The following is a 19,190-nucleotide window of genomic DNA, read 5'->3' on the forward strand; positions in this document are numbered from 1 at the left end:
CTAAATGTGGCAGTAAGTAACGTTAAGCCAGTCTTCTTAAAAATCTTGAAAATCGAATGTACATTTTTAACAGTATTTTTGTGGAGGGTGTAAATTGTTGGATGGCAGTGTAGCTTAATGGTAGGGAGCAGAGCTCGTAACTGAAAGGTTGCTAGTTTGATTCCGCGCTGGGGCACTGCTGCTGTACCCTCAGGCCTGGTAATTAACCCAGAATTGCCTCAGTAAATATCTACTTGTATAAATGGATAACATGTATATATTGTAACCTATGTAAATATCTACTTGTATAAATGGATAACATGTAAATATTGTAACCTATGTAAATCGCTCTGGACAAAAGTATCTGCCAAATGCCAATAATGCAGCATATATCTAATTATATCTAATATCTGATTAAGTTATCTACAGCTGTTTAGTGGGAGACTAAAGTTCTCAGTGCCAAATGTTGAAAATCTGTTGTACTCCTTTAACGTATTTGTTTGAGGCATTGGGGGAGAATCTGTGGAACTGCTTCAGATGGGGGATTTTCACTCACACGACAGATTGCCTGACCTGGCAACCCTGAAAATGACTCGGGAACTCGGCCGCTGGTCTGGAGTAAAATTACAGTGGCCAACATGCACTCAAATCAAAAGTTTGAACTTGGTTTCGTCCCCATTTTTAAGACTGCAAGGAACGTTCTGCAGAAGAGGTCAGGCATTTCAGACCGGTCTAGCTACTCAGCTACCAAAAGTTATGTGCATACAGAAAGATTGGGAAGGAGAGGCTTGATGTGGCTAGCTAATTTTAATTAGCATTAATAGCTTGCTAGCAACAATTCAGTATTGTCATCCTTGTCATACAACTGCATGACATATGAAATAGCCACACACCTATGGATTTTATTACAACTACAAAGAAAGCCACGATCTATTTTTAAAGAGTGCTGTCAAATGAGCTAGCAAGTCCTTTTTCGTATCTATATGCACAAGCAAGTACACCACAACAGTCCGCTAACAGGCAAGTCTGACTCTAGCGGCCGATACGCTCCTCCTTCTCCCTCAGGTTCAACGCTGTGACGTTTTGATCTCGGCAGAATTTTGTAGCTCACACACGGAAAAGACGGCGAGAAAGAAATGGCGATGTTTGGTGGATTGGATTCTGCACTGAAAAAGAAAAGCTTTGCAGATGGCGAAAGGGATGTATCAGAATATGTTTGCCCTGTCTGTCTGGAGATATTCGATTGCCCCATGACAACACAATGTGGGCACACGTGAGTATCAATAAAAATGTCTGGATATGTCCGTTTTTAGTTAAATGTAGGCTAGCAACAAGCTAGGTGACAAACTAAATGTAAGCATTAGGTATCCTCTCTGAGGTTTTAAGTTTGCATTCCTTGGTAAATTGCTAGGTTAGCTAACAAGCTAGCTAGGGAGATAATGACACATATATTTGTTTTTTTTATTTTACACGTTCCAACTCTAATTAAAGTACCGACATAAAGTAACTATTATGCGTATGTATTGTTACATTAACGACTCTATCAAGTCAATAAACAAGGTATTGGAGAGATAGCTTGCTAAAACCTCAATGTTTTACTTTCAGTTTTGTTTATGTCTGATAAAGCTACGGTAAAGACGGAAGTATGGAATTTGTAGTTCAGAAATGCGTTTACCTCAAACACTGGAATTTCTTTTGGACTACACATTCCAAAATCCTTAGATACGTAGTTCTGGCATCGACGTAATCTGAGGCGAAAGGGTTTAGCTTCTTAGGGCTGTGTTTTGGGGTTTAACCACAAGATGTGCCAAGTCCAGTATGAAAGTACGATATTCAGTGGGGATGAAGAACATTGTAAACTATACTCTCTCATCTTATGCGCAGCAGAGGCACGCGTTTTCCGTTTCGTTTTCCGGGAACTGTGACTGCACTAGTAGCGTAATGATAGTTAATAGCCTCCATGACTCTTATTCTTTTTCACTCCCTGTAATATAATAGCGTGTATAACTGCAAGTTGTAATTAGTAGTATGTTGTATGTCATTTACAGGGAGATTTGATTGCATATATGTATGAGTGTGTATACATACACCACACACGTTACTAAAATCAGCTGTTTGTAAATGATAATACTAATAATGTTGCATATTTAAATAAATCCCACTCATATTTTGGTGCATAAAATATTGAACTTTCAATGTGTTCATATTTGAAAGAAACAGCTATAGAGGATATTGATCCTGCTTGTGCCCTCTTGTGGGTGGAGCTGGATGAGCTGTTCAGGGCTGCATCATGTGGTCTCTCCCTGGTTAGGTTCTGCATGAGCTGCCTTCAGGAGTGCATGCGTCCCCAGAAGCCGGTGTGCGCCGTGTGCCGGGCGGTGCTGGGGAAGTGGGCCAGGGCCACCGAGCTGGAGGAGCTCATTCACAACTTGACGGGCACGTGCAAGGGCTGCCGCGCTGAGGTGGGCCCCGTTCCGTCGCTCCCTACGGGCCTGCTTATCTCTGGCTGTAACAAGAAGCATTTGTGGGCCTTTATAAAACACTGACTGTGCCAGGAATGGGAAAGGGGCTTAAACTGTACCAGTGAACAACAGCAACAAAATTTATTTAATGTTACGTACTTTACAACCAAGGTTGTTGCAAAGTGCTGAACAGAGGCTTTCCAGAGGGACTGAAAAAAACAGAAACAACCCAAGGGCCAGTCTGGGAAAAACTGAAAATTATTCTCTTAACCCTTGCAAAGAGAAAATGAGTCAAAGTCCTGGAAAATAAACAAGCATGTAAATCTTCTGAAGGGATTTATGAGTGAAGACAGTGATCAGTTGGATTATGTGGTTTGTGTGCCTGATAGGAAGGGAAAGCTGAAAGACACTGCAGCCCATCCAGGATGAGGTTATGTAGCCCTGGCGTAGTGTCATTCTGCTCTTCCGACTGTGTGCATGTACCACTGTGATAGATTCAAGGCAGATCCTGCTTTATTGCCAGGTGTGTCTAATTCTACTGATAGTGTTCCATTGGTTTGGTACTGACACAAGCAACACTAAAAAAAACTGCAACGATAATGCTTCTGCTCAGTTTATGCTAAACATTTAACAAGTTGTGATAGCAGTGGATGGAATGGAATTTCATTCAGCTGAAAGTGGCTACAGGTCCTCTCCTCTGCCCTTGGCAGGTGTGCTTGTCCCAGATGCGAAGCCACACTGCCTCGTGCACCAAGTACCAGGAGTACATTGACGAAGGGGTGAGGACCACCGCCAGGTCCCAGCCTGCTGTCGTTAGGTGAGAGAGGGATGGGCTGGGTTTCCCTACCCCCCCCCATGCGCCCCCCAACCCCCACGATATTCTCTCTTAGCCTTGTTCCTGAATCATTTCCCTGTTAACTCAGGCCTCTCATTTCCCCTCTCTGCTCCAGTGCGGTGCCGAATAGGTACACCTTCACCTGCCCCTACTGCAGCTTCCAGAACCTGGACCAGGACGGGCTGGTGGAGCACTGCACATCCCAGCACTCGAGAGACCCGCGCCAAGTGGTGAGAGGCTAACCCACACGGTCGTGGCCCAGCGGGGGGGGGGGGGGGACAACGGAACAGCCCAACTTTTAGCGTTTCACAAAACACGAGAACGTGCAGCTATCATGTTACACGCTGCAAGTCGTCTGTTGTAGATTAATATCACTTCTAAGAGTATAGCTGCAAGGAAAAAAAAAAAGAAATATGAAAGTGAGATGCCTTATAAAAACAGACACTCACAGCAGTGTGCATAATGGAGGAGAGCAATCCTCTCTGCTCATCAATCACTCGGCATTAGAGCAGCCCCTAAATCACAGACAGCCGCTTGCCAAGAAGCTGAAAGACTGACTGCCGCAACCTCCGGGCCGCGCAAATTTAGTATTACAGCGGGGAAAAAAATGGATGCCAGAGTATTATAGTCACGCACTTCCACAGAGGTGCGGTTTGATTGATAGAAAGCTGAGTTTAGAGGGCTTTTTTTCCCTCAGTGTAATCAGGGGCCTGTCTCCGTACGTTGTTTGAAGGTGTGTCCAATCTGTGCCTCAATGCCCTGGGGAGATCCAAACTACCGAAGCACCGATTTCTTCCAACATCTGAAGATCAGACATTCCTTCTCATACGATACTTTTGTGGTACGTATTCAAAAAACATTCATTTTTTTCTACAGTGTCATTGAAATGAACAGTCTTCAAATATTTTCAGGCTGTCATCTGTACTGAACTTTCCACAAACCACCACAGCCCAAATACTTGGAGATGTGATTTATTTGTACTTGTATCATTTGCTTGGAAAGAGGTTTAGCAAAGAAGAATTTACAGACAGTAAATGCTATGAATGAGATGTGGTTTATGATCAGTGTAGAACAATGACTAGGACTCCAGGGACTTAAGTTTTGGCATGAAATTGTGGATGTAGATTTCATGCCTAATATGAATTATGATTCCTTCGTGGCTCAGCCAACTAGGGCACTCTTTCTGAGCTCAGACTGAGTCAGCTCAGATCGGGGTTCGAGTTTGAGCTGTGCCAAGGTCTGACAACAACAAGGAGTCAGCAGCGGAGGAAGACAAATCGTTTCTTTGAGCTGGGGAAGTGTGGGTTTTGTAGGCCATGGTTCCCTTTTTGTACTACTCTCTGCAGCCTGTGACTCATCACAGGTGATTCAGGTTCTCTCTCCTGGTGCACTGTGGGATTTGTAGTGTGCAAACTGGTCATCACTGGCACGTGGCTCCATCAGAGTATTGCATTCACTGTGCTACAGTTGGCAATTCCAAAAAGGGTGGAAAAGAGGGGAAGGAATTTAAAACAGAACAAAGGGTGTGCAATTAGTCCCATCTCTTTAAATGTCAATCAGTGAACACCATGAACACATTTTGGTGTAATAAAGCCTAATAATTAGCCCAATGATTGAAGCAGCAGACACAGACAACCCCCACCACCCCCCTCCCCCCAAACAGATTTTATACAAGCAATTCTCCAAACTATTAAGCTACTTTACACAACTGTTGTTTACGTAAATTGAAATAACAGCACTAAGTTAATAGTAGTGTTTTTTTAATGTGTGTTCTCTGCAAATCTGTCTGTTCCTGCCATGCTTGTTTTATGACTTGATTGTCACTCCCTTTGTCTTGTTGTCTTGTTCCTGCTATCCAATCCCTCTTCTCTCCTTCTGCCTTCGCTCTCTCTTTCCGTCGCCTGCATTTGTCTGTTGCCAGGATTATGCCACAGACGAACAGAGCATGATCCAGGAGGCCCTGCAGCGCTCCCTGATGGACAACTGACTCTAACACCAGGGCACACTGTTCGGCTTCATCCCAAACACCTGATCGAGGGCACTGCCAGAGACCCAGGGCAGCAGACACCAATCCACCCTGCCCCTGTAGCGGCACTTTTCAGAATTCCCGAGGATGCAGCAAACAACACTATATACCTTTATCAAAACTTCTTCATAATCGGTGTGTTGTCAAAACAGTTGACGTTCTGAACGAATTATATGGATCGGCTATGAGATCCCTAACACTTCTTTTTTGCATTGTTACTGCCACATTGGGTCTGTTCATGATAAACAAAATAGTACTCATTCTAGATGTTCAGGAATATACTTTTGGCATATTTTTCTTTCCTTAAAGCTTCCAGACAAAAGTGTGGCAATATCTGAGGGGCCTGATGTACCATAATTGCTGCCAATTTACGCCTTAAATATTATTTTTAAAAATAGTCATGAAAGTCCACTAGGTGGCCCCGTTTACTTAAAAATATTTCCCCTCATTCTTTTCAACTCTGGCAAAAGGGTTGATTTGAATATGGGCTGCTTCCTTACTTAGAACCATAGGAGATTGTATTGTTTCTTTTTGTTTGTTTTTTTGGCCTCCTGGCCTACAGCTGAAAGGGGGTGGCATGACTATGTAAAGGACTCTGTCAGGCAACTGTCACTGTCAGCTCTGTCTATGCTGTGAGCCAGGACCTGGGGAGAATTACAGCTCCCTTTGGAGTTAGGTACCGTAATTTTGGGTGCTCGACTTGAATTCTTTGGATCACCCTCTGGAATTTGAGACATTATATTCAGGAAAAGTACCATTTACTCATGCCAAAAATAGCCTTGTACTCCTGCTTTTACAGCATATATCTAACAGTTTCATGATGGGAGCCTTGTAGGGAGCCATGTTTCTCAGTAGTCGCTTGTAGGCGCAGAGTGGTCTTGTCAAAATACTACTAATAAAAAAAAACATCAAAAATACTGTGGGGGGGATAAAACTGATGCTGGTTAATGAGCAGCACTGAAGGACTGTTTTGCATAGTTAGGCTCTTCTCTTTCAGCAAATGTTATCATGGCATATTCGTTTAGCTTCTTACAGGAAAAGGACAACTGTGTTAAGTGGCACGCAAAGAAAGCACTGGGATCCAATTGGCATCGTCCTGTGTTTTCAATGAAATCACCAGATGGGGGCAGTGTTCCTCTATCGGTTCCCTCTCACTGCCTCTACCTCTGCCACTGCTCCTGTCCTCTCACCTTCCAGTCAGTCCATATTTCCATCTCATGTGTGTGTTTGCTGATTTGCCACTTATTAAAAAACAGTGCAAAGATCGCTTTAACCCTTCAGCAAGTGACTGTTGGTCTTATGTAAAACACAGTGCAACAGGTTCCACGTCTAAGTGGGACTCCTCCTTTCTTTCAAAATTGACACTTGAAACACAGAGGGACACTGTCCTTAGAATTCAGGGCATTTCCACAGATCTGAAAATTTGACTATTTCAGATCATGCAGCAGCTTTTGCTGTTACTTGTATCTAATCCAATGTGGGGTGCATTCTTCCTTGGCCAAGTCGCTTCAGTTTGTGGGAAATAAAGGTGAACTGCATTGTGGGTATTGGGTATTCCTCCATCCTGGGACACACTGGCTGTTCAAGGAGTGAGCCTCTGCCAGAGACTCAGCAGTAAGTGGCCCACACTAGTGAGGGGAGACAGTGTTACTGTGATGTCATCTTGTGGGGACGGCTGAAATGCCATCCAAGGGACTGGTTGTGAGGAAGGAAAAAAAATAATCAGAGCTGGCACAGTCCCATCTGATGTCCTCACAAGTCATGCTGCTCAGTCAAACTTTATTTTACAGTCCTGGATCATCAAACAGGGATGATTTATTGTGGACATCTTGTGTTGTACAAGAAATCAAGCAATTTGTATGTTGTATGGCATTCTTGTAGAGCAAAGATTTGAGATGATGCAATTCTGCCACTGAGTTTTGAATGGAGATTTGAATGAAGGCAAGCAGGAATCCACAGATAGTGACTATCATGGTGTGTAACCTCTGAGAATCACCATATTTGTTTGCTAATTATATTAATCCTAACTTTATTGTTGTCTTTCATTCTATTAGGTTATATGATAAGGCAAACATTGCTCTTTAAATTTTCCTTTTTTGTGATGCTACCATTCTGGACGACGATTGGGAGATTGTAGCAGATGAAAAAAAATCACTGAGGATTGTGTGATTTAGTGCGATTAATTAGAGAGTTTGTCCTATTGTAACACCTTGACGAGCCTGATCTTTGCACCACCACAATTAAAGCTTGCCTTAAATATTACTCAATGGCTAACTATATTCTGAATATTGTAAAAGTGACATTGATACAGAACTTAAATACTGTTTGTGCACATAGTTTTTTCTATTAGAATTGGTTTTGCAATTAAAAATGTTTTTTGTGTGACCGGTGTGTTTGTCTTATTCAGTGGAACAAGGCAGTTGACTCGGGCAGCGACTGTTGTAATCATTCTGTCCCGTCTGTGCAATAATCACATACTTCAAGATATGCTGGTCAATACCGAGCATGTTAGTTGCATGTTTTCTTCCTCCTCCCTCCTTCCACCCCCCCCCCCCCCCCCCCTTTCCCTCTGTCACACCCGATGTCCAAAGGAGCTAAATCCTGATAAATTAAAGCTCTTTAATTATTTAAACACTGAACCCTGAAATCAAAGTGAGTGATTTATACCTGGGTGTGAGATGTGTGGGGGCAGAAACAACAGTGAGGGCGCTGATGGATGACTGAGGGGAGGGGGGAGGGGGGGAGAGGATGGCGAGGTTCGTGTGTAAAGGAGCCTCAGAGAGCTTGGTTAACAGTGCCAGAGCGTGACTGACAGGGTTCAGGTTTTGGGTCTTCCCTGCCGCCCTGTGCTCCACTCACCCGACTACACTGACCCCCCTGCTCCCTATCCGTGACCATCACAACGGTGGGAATCAAGATGCCACATCCACAGCATATATATTTGATTTAACCTAATAAGGTTAATCTGAATATCTAGCTGTGTAGGCATTCTTAATTAAACAGTTTCAAAAATAAGACTAAAATATTAGATACTGAAAAGGTCATTTGTCACTGACATGTATATAATTTAAAGGATTAATATTTGCCTCTTAAGAGCTTTAGTGTGTTTTCGATATTTTGTGTGAGGCCAAAATGAATGAATGTCTAATGAATGCCATGAGTCTGATGCAACGACGTGATGAAACGCTACCTCGCAGCAAACAAGTCAGACATCAGGGTGTTGATACTGTCCACTGGGAGCGTTGTAACTTTTCACGTCCTTGTCTTTCATCCCTGTAATTAGTTAAGTGATACGCACGACTCCCACATAGTTACGAGAAGAAGCTGCTAAACTTCTTGATAACCTCGCACCCCCCACCCCCTCCCCAACACACATACACACTTTCCTTCTCTCTTTCCTCTCCAGATCAGTTTTTGCTCCTGGCAGGTGGAGAAGTTGGCTGAAAAAGAGCTAACGAGACACGCAACCCCTCCCAGGCAGGAAGGAAGTAGTCCTTAGAAACATGGTGCTGCTTTGTCTTTGTTTTATGGTGGCTGTGGAGGGGAGGTGGGTGAATTGAAAAAAAAATGGAAAGAGAAGTGAACATATTGGATAAAAATTTAATAAAGTTCAGTGCATGGTTTCTTTGATGAGAGAATTAGAAAGTGTGTTGAGTCTCGGGGCTGTGTAGAGGCAGCAATTACCGCTACAAGTCCCTCCGGGCGCTCGGAACAGGAAAAAGGGAGTCGTTTTGTTCACAAGTGTGTCACGGCATCACTTTACAAGAAGACGCACTTCCACCCACTTTCCTTTGTTCCACTCTCCTGCTGGAAAGGGTCTCAACTTGTTGGGAGTGCACGGAGAGGCGAGCTTGCCCCCCGACACAAAGCGTTCCCCTGTGCAATCACGGGCTGTTAAGAGTTAATCCGACGTGGCAGTTTGGGGCACTCCGCCTTAGATGGAAGGACTTTACAAATTTGTCCCCAAATCAAATCAAAGGCCTAGATCAAATCAAATCTTTGACCCATCCATTGAAAGCAGATTACAGAAAGCAGTGTCTGTGGCAGGTTCTCTCCAGGGCCGAACCTGTGACGTGCAGAAGGCCTCCCAGTGCCAGATTTTTAATCTGCAGTTGACTGTGTGAGTGGAGGTTCTGAGATAAATTCAGACTTAAGCTTGGACATTGCCATCACCTGGAATGATTTGCTGCATAGTGGGGGTCTGTTTGGATTCTTAAGATTTGTAATGGTGTGGCATTTATAAGCACTGACCAGTAGCCATCAACATAGTTCAAGGGGTCATCGCATTGCCAAAGAGGAAAAACAGCTTTCCGCACCTGTGAAACATTCAGGTCTCCAGCTGTTGAAGTTGGTCTTTCATAGCTGATTAGTAATGGGTGTAGTTACTCTGGTGTCAGTTTAAGCCTCACCCAGATGTCCCTGTGGTCACCTGGGGCTCAGAACAGAATCCAGGATGTGGGAGTAAGCCCCGTGGTTGGAATGCTCTCTGAGAAGGCAGCAACTGGCTGTCTGTGCTACTGTATCTGTCTGTGTGTCTCTGTGCCTGGAAAGTTTGGACTGATTGCATTGGGGGGGTGGGGGGTGTTTTTTTTTGCTGAGGAAGGTATCATCGGCGTGGCAGAGCACTGGGAGTTTGCTCACTCTGAATTCCTCAAAGTCAGGAGAAACAGGAAGCCCCCGGAATCCTGCCGCAGCCCTACCGATGCACGGCAGGTTAGTCCTCGCCGATGTTTGAACGCAAAGTGCCGACAGGCATCCCTGACTTCAAGACTGATTCTACACCGGCTCCTCTTCCGCTGTTAAATTCCCTGCATCCGACCCCCCCCCCCCCCACCACCCTCCACAACTTGTCTCTGCGCCTGAGAGGGATGTTGTGTTAACTTTGATTTTCAGAGCGCCTGAAACCAACCTGGCACAAGATCAGCTCCCCAAAAACTTGCCATGCGAAGCCATTTGTGCTGCACGGCCTGCATGCACGCTAACCTTTTCATGTGCTGTGTTCTTGCTAACTTAAAGTGTAGATAGTCAGAGACCTTAAAGATAAGCGGCAGAGGCTTGGTGTTGATGTGTTGCTGCCATATGTGGGTTCAGACAGGTGCGCTCTAAGGGGTTGTGCAGCATCACAGGCTCTGCACCAAGCTGCGCCCTGACAAAGATTTGATCACCATCATCGAGCTGCTGGTTTGAGGCGCACTGTGATCGTGCTGTTCGAGAGGACATCCGATCCCTGTGGTAGTTTTTAGCTCCTCAGACATGACTGGGAATGAAAAACTCTTGGGATGGCTGGAAGCTCTGGGCTTGGCGGAAGGATGATCTCGTTGATTGTAATTGCAGCCTTGACCAGCTTGTCATGCCCCGTCTTGGCAGACAAAGACAGCTGGTGACATGTCGGTCTCTGCGGCAGAGCATTCCAATGCCAGGAAGCAGTTTACCAAAAAGGAAAGGGATGGGGAAAGGGGGTGGCGGAGGGGTGACAGTAAGTTGAGATTTAAAAGGTCCCTCTGTGGTTTTGGTGAAGTAAAAGGTCTGGCGTCTGCTTTGCTCTGGGGGTGGGGTGGTGGTGGGAATGTGATTTTCTGGTAGGATAACTGCTGTACCTTCTTCTGTGTCAGACAGGGAGCTGTAGTGTCAGGGGACAATTCAAAATGAACCTGAGAGAAATGTGCCACAGTTCAAATTGTGTTTTACAGGGTTTTTCCAGTAATATGATGCATTGTGGTCTGAAAATGCCTTGGCTAATACAAGCGTCTCTGATTTCCACTTAGTAATGTGTAACATCCACTTCATGTAACAGAAAGTTTAGGGTCATAGTGCTGTGCCATTCTGAAGATGGAACATTTGTGTAAATAATAATGGAATTTAGCCTAATTATTGTGGAGTTCAAAGTAATTGTCTACTTAAATTACGTCAAAGTTGTTGTCTGCACACTCTTTAATTCATTGCAGTTTTCCATAGCGAGCTGAAAACATGGGTTCATGAAAGGAATTTATTTGTTCTTTGCTTTGTGTGAATAATTTAAACGTGTGTGTGGAAATTCCTGTCATTGTCTGAAAACTTCCAGATCACTTTAACAGCTTGGAAAGGGTGTAGAATCACTGGAACAGCAGAAATTTCCTCCTGGAAGAAAAAATGAATATGAAAACATGAATTTGATTGTCAAGGGAATTGTTAATCATGATATTTATTTATTTATTGGAAAAATCTGCCCGTCTTTCTGCTAATATTTGAAAGTTTATCCATGTGAAGCAGGGAGAGGAAGAAAGAGGGGTGTCCCCAGAGTGGAAGTTGTGTGTATATTTCTGGAGGGTGGAGGTAGGTAGGTGGGTGGGTGTACGGGGGGGGGGGGGGGGGGGGGGGGGGGGGGGGGTGGATGTTCAACACTGTGGAATATGAGGCCAACTCAGGGGAAAGGAGCTAAATTTTCTAAAAAGCCCCCCGCCCTCCCCCTCTCGAATTATTAAAACGGTAGTGTATGAAAGAGACCCAGCACAGCAAAGCTCAGGGCTATTATTTGCCCATTAATTTTTCCATTTGAAATAAAGCTTCACCGGGAAGGCGAGAAGTAAGGGGCTAAAGGAGGCCTGCAACTGCTTTAATGTCCAACAGGGGAGGCAATTTCGCTTTCAAAACAGTACCTAATTATGCAGAGGCTGCCTCCACACTCCCCCCACCCCCCATCCCTGCCAGGCCCAGGGGGGTAGCTCTGCCTGTATTAAATCTTAGCTTGAATCCAATTCTCCCCTTCGGTTAACACCACTGCTGGAAGTGTTGCTGTTAATTAGTAACTATCAATGTTCCAGAACAGCTATTTAAAAAAAATAATTTGTACTTATATGCAAAATTTTTGCTTTACAGGTGCACAGAGAGGTTTTCAAAGTTGAGGGACTTGCACGTGAGTAGCTCAAGACAGAAGAAGATGTGTGATGGGCTGTCTTGCCTTAGCTTGGAGGCAAGAGAGGCCTCCATCTGGGTTATGGATAGTTAATCTACGGCTCTATGATCCGTCCAGAAACGTTTGACATGTTTGACGCCAATTCTAGTCTTCTTGGTTGATTCTCTTCGATGTCGTTCTTTCGTTTGGACATCAGTCAGTGTCCCCTACATCATTTACTTCTGTTGATAAGAGCTGAGGTCTGGGGCAAACTTGTGAACGAGTCACTCTTCCGTGCCTCACCCATTCTTCTCTCCACTGTGGTAAAGCACACCAATGGCGGTGGACCATTCAAAAGCCCTCGGGAAGGAAGTTGCTTTGAAAGCTTTGAGAACATACAGCGCAATAAGTAACCAGTCTTCTTACATCTCTATTTTCTGCCCCCCCCCCCTCATGTTTTAAAATTCAAATCACCAGTTTCCTCATGCTTTTATTCTTTGAAAATTGCCAGAGTTAGCTGATCTGTCAGTCTCCTGGCGTCTCTGTCTAATTCCAGCAATACACCTCCAGCCCTTGCAGCTCAATTATTAACTGCCAGGTACTGAATCAAAGTGCTGACGGGTTGGCCAGTGACAGATGATTTAAAAGACAATGGCGCTGTCCCCACTACTTAACTTGTCAAGGTAGTCAGAACACTCCTCTGTTAACTTAACGCATCTCCCTAATCAGCTGCACAAGAACAATTATTGAACTATTCGCTGAAGCTAAATGCCAATGAAATAGAAGAAAAATACATTACTTACTATTGATACATATTAATGTTGCATTTCAAATGTATGTCCATTTTTTCTTTTTTTTTTTTTTGGTTCTTTAGTCCATAATTTGACATAGATAAGCCCGTGAAGGGAAAAAAAATCAATGTTTAATTGTGAGGTAAAATGGATAGTGAAAAAATATAGAAGCCATTTGAAATGAAGAGAAAAATGATAGATTAGGGTTTGCCAGGCATTATATTATTGTATTTATTTTTTTACATGGGGCTTGGGGGGTGATTTTGGGGTAAGGTATAACTGATTTCAACTTTAGGGTAAGCTAATACTGGTCCTTTTGATCACATCCATGTCGTGAAATAGTTAAGCACAAGCCTCGCCCCTCTCCCACCTCATTAGATTAATTAATAGAAATGCAACAGGTGTGGTGTAGGAGCACCTGGGCAGTGATGGAGATCAACTGTGATGAATTTCTGTTATTTAATAGTTGGAAAATACAGATTATTTTTTCCCCAGATCCATTGCTGTGTAAATAGATGGGAGGTGAAGCCAATGCCTACAGTGTTATTTACCGCTACAACTTCAACACACATAAAAGCACAGCTGTCTGTCCCAGCAAGAGCTTAGCAAGAGTGTGGTCTCAGATAGTGTTCTCTGGTTTCTGTCCTGCATCACTTATATTGTATGCACAAGCTGATGTATGCATCTTTGTTTTATGTGATATCAATCATGAAGTTTCCTAGCAATGTCATGTTCTCTGCTTCAGGATGTTGTCCCGTCCCAACCAGATTTTGTGAAGGCTCAGAGCTCCGCAGTGAGATTTTGCAAGCATTCAGGTAGAGGTTGCTCTATCGCATGCCAACTCTAAAAAGTAGAAAGAGGAATACATATGAAGTCTTTAAAACAGTAAACCATTACTGCAGGTGTGTTAAGTTTGCAACTCCTACCTTCCCAAGGAGAACTACAGTACTCGAAAATAAACACATTGGTGACACTGCTGCTGTCCCTCGAGGCATAGCAAATAAATAGTCAAATGCTTCCCAATTATTAACTGCCCCCACAGTTTCCCATTTAAATTCTGCCATCCCCACCAACCTCCATCCATTTCCTCTGTTTTGTGTGGCTGGTGGATGGCGGTGGCCACCCTCCCCTTGATAATGGGCAGCGCTGGCTGATCTGTCAATCTCCCGCCGTCCTCTGTCTAATTCCAGTAATACACCTCCAGCCCCCGCGGCTCAATAATTAACCATCAGGTACTGAATCAAAGTGCTGACGGGCCCACGGGTAAAGACGGGGGGTGGGGTGCAGGGGGGCAAGGCAAGGATGACAAGCAGTGGGCCCTCAGCGTGACAGTGACGTCAGTGACCAGCCCTCATGGGTGGTGCCACTGAAGGCAGACCCTTGGGAGGAGTTTGGGGGGGGGGGGGGGGGGGGAGAGAGAAAGCTGCTCCGCTCCCCAGTGGCTCTTTGATGAGCTCTCTTATCTTGTCTTTAGGAACGAGAGCGCTTTCACCTCACCAGCGGCACGTAGCTAAACATTAACGGCCTGTCTGTCTGCAAAGGGGGGGCGGGGGGGGGGGAGTGCTTCCTGAACAAAACAGGACACAAAAAGGAGGTGCGATTTTCTGTGCCTAGGAGCACCTCTTTTTTTTGCATCTATGTATATATGTGTATCATCAGCAAATTCTTGCCTTTATGTTAGTTTTTTATGCCTTTCTGTTTTTCCTCTCTTCTGCATCCTTTCTCGAAAGCTGCCCCTATTGTCCCTGCCCTCATTGCCGCCTGTGCATTTTTGGCATTCCCTCCGTAACTTGTTTCTAAGGGAAGGGCAAATGAGGGAAAATGTTTGACTTTGAAGTTCATTAAATCTTTGTGGGGTCAGAGCTACATTCCCAGTAGGGATGAAAAAATTACTCTCTGTAGTTGTAGAGATCAGCCAAAACTGCAATGATAAACACCCAGGCACCTTTTTTAAAGTCCTCCTCATGTTCAGTCCATGCGCTTGGAATTTGGTGTTTTGGCAAAAACAAAGCTTTCAGGGTCTTGTCAAAGCCATGCACACGAGGAGTATCTCAAAATCAAGACACTGCTACATACCACCATGACCCCAGCATGGTAAATTCATGAATAACACCACTGTAAGGATTTTCTGCATTGTTACACCGTCAGAACAAATTAAGAGATGGGATATTGAACGCTAATTTAAAGACCTGTAATTTAATTGATCCCTGATCATTTCTAATGAGAGCTGTCATTGTCATCTGCTCCCTCTCTCCCTCTCTCTCACTCTCTCTTTCTCTCTCCCCCTCTCTCGTCTCTCGCTTTATGTTGTCACTCGGGCATATCCCCTCTTTTTCCTTTCCCTTTGAATTATTAACTCCGTGCTCTGAGGACTGAATGGCTTTTGCTGAGTGGACAGATGATGGATCCGGCCTCACATTGCAGGCATTTAGGAAGTCCGTCCATTCGGTGCAGGGTGGGGTGGGGTGGAGGGGTGGTGATGGTGGGAGGGGGGGGGGGGGATTACATGGCCTGTCCACGTCAATCCCCCTTGGAGCTCCCCTCCACCCACGCAAGCGTTCACTGTACGCTCATCCTCTCCCTCTCACACTCACATACACTTCCATATGCAATACGCATCAGTGCAGTTTACAGCACTGCCCATGTGCACACATTCACAAAGTACACACGCACATGGGATAGACATAAACATGCATAGATTAAACCGGCATTGGAATTTGTAGGAATCTGGGGACTGGGTGAGTCATCTTTACCTTTACACATGGATAAAAGGGAAAAGGAATCGTGATATTCATATTTGTTTGGGGTTGCATCCAGCTGTTCCCCTCGTATCTCATTTAAATGTTCCTGGCCACTGAGTTTTTACTACGCCCTGTTATGGTCTTGGCCTTTTCGTATGTAGACACCTGGGGAGAAGGTTACATCGGGAGGAGGTGGGGGCGGGAGTTGCATTAGCCGTGTGTATATTTATTTGTAGCCTCATTTTGATTATAAAGCCCAGGAATGTCTCTCCAATCTGGGTTTTTGGTTACAAAAAGTGTATGGATGAGCTACAGTGTGTGCAGCTTGTGCAGCCAGTCCTGGATTACATTTAATAGGCCTCTCTTGAGAGTGCCGACCCAGGGGATCAAATTCCTTAGCGCAAGGACATGTGGGCTCTTGGAGGATCTCCGGGTATATTTATCTGTTCTGGAGGTGAGGTGACTGAGGTCTGGAAATGTGCTGAGAAGGGAGAGATGGATGGTGAGCAGAAGGAGGGAAGGAAAGGGAAGCAAGGTAAAAGTTTGGGAGGAAAAGAGGTAGAAAGAGGAAGAGGAGGCGAGGGGGGTCTCCTCTGTCCCCTATTCTACATGACGTCCATTCCCACATCCACATTCCTTTACTCCTCTCGTACCCCCCCAGCCACCCTCAATCCCCCACACACATACACTCATGCACACATTATGGCTGGCAGGACCCCCCCCCCCCCCACCCCCAGGAAGGCCGCCCCCGTAGTGTCTCTCTTCTCTGTACCACTGCCTGTCTCCGCTCAATTATTAACCCCGATGGTAATAAATGATTCTGCTGACTGTGTTACATCAGAGAGGCCTTACAGCTGCCATGTAAAGGAAGCTGCTCCTCTCCGGTCCCCGTGACAGAGAGCGTCCGCTCTGTCATGCTGACTGATGGGGTAGCCCCCCATTCTTACGCTGGCAGGGAGCGTAGGTGCGTGGGTGTCGGGATGGACATCCAGTACAACAAAAAATGTTCTCGCTTTCCAAAGAGGGGAAAAGAAAAAAGGGAACTTTCTCATGACCCAGTTTAGCTGGGATCTCAAGAGCATTGCAAAAGTTTTGCTTTCATCAGACATGAAGGCTGACATTTTATTTGCTGTTCTTTTTCCAGCATTCCCAGATTTATTATACTCTCATTATTCTGGCTTCCTTTGGAAATGGAAGAAGGAACCACAGATTACTACTTTTTAAAATGCCCCCATTTGGATCAATAAGCTTGAATGTACTATCAGTGGTATTTATTCTGAAGCTTCCGTGACCATATCATGAAAATCTACTTCAAGAAGTGTGTGTGGCAGAGATCATGTCATAAAAGCAGTTGATGGTGAAATATGTTGTGCTCGTTTATATTTCGTTGTTCATCAACCCTGCCGTTATTTTAATAAGGTTACAAGTTAATGCCTACACTCATTGACTTTGAGCAGCTGACTGGTGAAATTAACAGGTTAATATTCATCTGCTTGTTTTCCTTTCTGACTGAAAACAACAGGCGGTCAGGTGAAAACCCTCGTGCCTTTAGTGCATGGCCATTCACCTGTTCATCTTATGAGCTTGTGTATGTGTGACAGAGCATCTCATGCCAGTGGTGATGCAGAGACCAGGGTTCTGAGGGAATTGCCTAGTGCCCTGTGAAGATGTGTGGAGTGGGTGGCAGAGGCGGATGTTGGTTTGATGTTGGCTTCCCCCTCTCTGCCCCCCCAACCTCACTGCGGTCTCTGTCTCTTAGCTGTGACTGTGGAATCATTAACCTGGTCCCTTCAATTTAATGTGGTGATGGGGTGTTCAGCCATTGTCCTGCCTGTCACCTCCAGGAAGTGCAGGTTTCCCCCCTGTCAGAGACAAGGGGTACAGAGTGATGGGTCCCACTGCAGTCTGGGAGCATCCACTGGGTCTCTCTGCCCCCTGACTCCCCTGTATTTTTATTTATTTTACAATTGGATTGGCACTGTGGTCATACTTTTGGGTTTGATTAGTATCGCTGTAAAGGCCAGACTGTCCTTCCCTGTGATGGAGAGTGCTGCCTTTGGCTCAGCTGGGAGTTTGCACTCTGGATGAAATATTGGATGTTTGTGTGGCAAGGGCGTCCTACAAGTATCCACACCTCCAACGGTGTGTACATGTGGGGGCAGACGTTTTCAGCACAGCTGTGGGTATTCGGTGCAATAACAAATGTTCAGCTGTCTGAAAATTACAACCAAGGCTGACTGCGTGGCATTTAACTGGGAAGAAACAAAATCTGTCAAATGTGGAGTAAGGGCACGCTCATGTATGCATTGAGAAATTGAAATGAATGGGGTTTGCTCTAACATTCGAATTTGGTGACATATGTGAACATCTGACCGTGCTTTGCTGGGGAAAGAAACTGAGAAAGGTACTTTGCTTTAAAAGGTGGTTTTCTACTTGAGAGCCAGACTCCATCCTGGATGAGAAGGTTCCCCCTTCTCTAACCAGTTGTAATGACACTCATAACTCTGGAGATCTAGAATTACACAGCAGTATCACCACAGAGATGAACCTGCTTTCTCCTCCAGTGGTGCAGTATTTATTTTAGACTGCAACAATTACATTCAGCTGAGTTGAAAAAAAATGATCCAAGTTGTACATGAAGTGGTACATTACATACCAATACACAGTTCTTCACACAAATGCCAAAATGTAAGGAGAATAGGACACACTTATGGCAATCAGATAAAACAGTGGTAGTATTTCTGCTCAAAAGCTGTTCAAAATAAAACCTTACACACTGTTACCTTACAATTCTGAGGAAAGCATTGATTGTACATGTGGGCCCACCCTAATACATCACATCAGTAGATATGCACATACACAAATATACATGTCTCAGATAAACTCAGATAAACACACACACATACTTTTCAAACCCACATTTTGCATCACATTCATGTTTTTAGTACATTGAAAAAGTTGTATGTCATGTCGAAGAGGTCACTTTCCTCTGTATTCATACTTGTACATGCCTCTGAGGTAGGTACTTTTGTAATTCCTGAAGGGCCTTCTATAGTGCTTCTGATGATGGCTCTTTTCTGCCAGCTCTGAGGGGAAGACATACAGATTCCCCCCATCCCCTGGTGACTTGAAGTCCTGCAGCTCAGAGCTGGTTAATGTATTAACCCACTGCTGTTAAACAATATTGCTGACTGGTGTGTAAAACAGGACTGATCAAAGGTATCATGTAGGGGGAAGAAGCCCCATTCAGTCTGCCCATACAAACTGTCCACTCCATCTTGGCTCCCTGTTTAAAAGAGCTGACTTGAGCAATCCAGGGCCCCTCCCTCCCACCCACTCCTCCACTCCCCTATCCTTTTCTCATTTTTCATCTTTGTTCCCCTCTTTTCTAGATTTTCACCCCTTACCTTTCTCTCATCCCCTCTTACCTAATCCCTCCCTCTTTGTTATTTTTATCATTCTGTCATTTTTTTCTGTCTTCGTTT

At 44.7% G+C, this 19,190-nt stretch overlaps 1 protein-coding gene across 1 annotated transcript; it reads left to right on the plus strand.

Moving 5' to 3' along the window:
* Positions 1 to 1,089: 1,089 nt before the first annotated feature.
* rnf114 (ring finger protein 114) lies at positions 1,090 to 7,563 on the plus strand. Its single transcript, XM_036533450.1, has 6 exons — positions 1,090 to 1,252; positions 2,291 to 2,441; positions 3,152 to 3,258; positions 3,392 to 3,506; positions 4,010 to 4,117; positions 5,198 to 7,563. The coding sequence occupies exons 1-6, from the start codon at positions 1,116 to 1,118 to the stop codon at positions 5,261 to 5,263; spliced, it is 684 nt and encodes a 227-aa protein (XP_036389343.1). The 5' UTR covers positions 1,090 to 1,115; the 3' UTR covers positions 5,264 to 7,563.
* Positions 7,564 to 19,190: the final 11,627 nt, after the last annotated feature.

The sequence above is a fragment of the Megalops cyprinoides genome, chromosome 7 (genome assembly GCF_013368585.1).
Source record: "Megalops cyprinoides isolate fMegCyp1 chromosome 7, fMegCyp1.pri, whole genome shotgun sequence".
Classification (NCBI taxonomy): Eukaryota; Metazoa; Chordata; class Actinopteri; order Elopiformes; family Megalopidae; genus Megalops; species Megalops cyprinoides.

What these genes read in the sequence shown, in the direction of transcription:
- rnf114 (XM_036533450.1), top strand. Translation starts at nt 1,116, where the DNA reads ATGGCGATGTTTGGTGGATTGGATTCTGCACTGAAAAAGAAAAGCTTT. An exon ending in GCAAGGGCTGCCGCGCTGAG is followed by an intron (nt 2,442 to 3,151) that starts GTGGGCCCCGTT and finishes TGCCCTTGGCAG; the next exon opens with GTGTGCTTGTCCCAGATGCG. An exon ending in CGAGAGACCCGCGCCAAGTG is followed by an intron (nt 3,507 to 4,009) that starts GTGAGAGGCTAA and finishes CGTTGTTTGAAG; the next exon opens with GTGTGTCCAATCTGTGCCTC.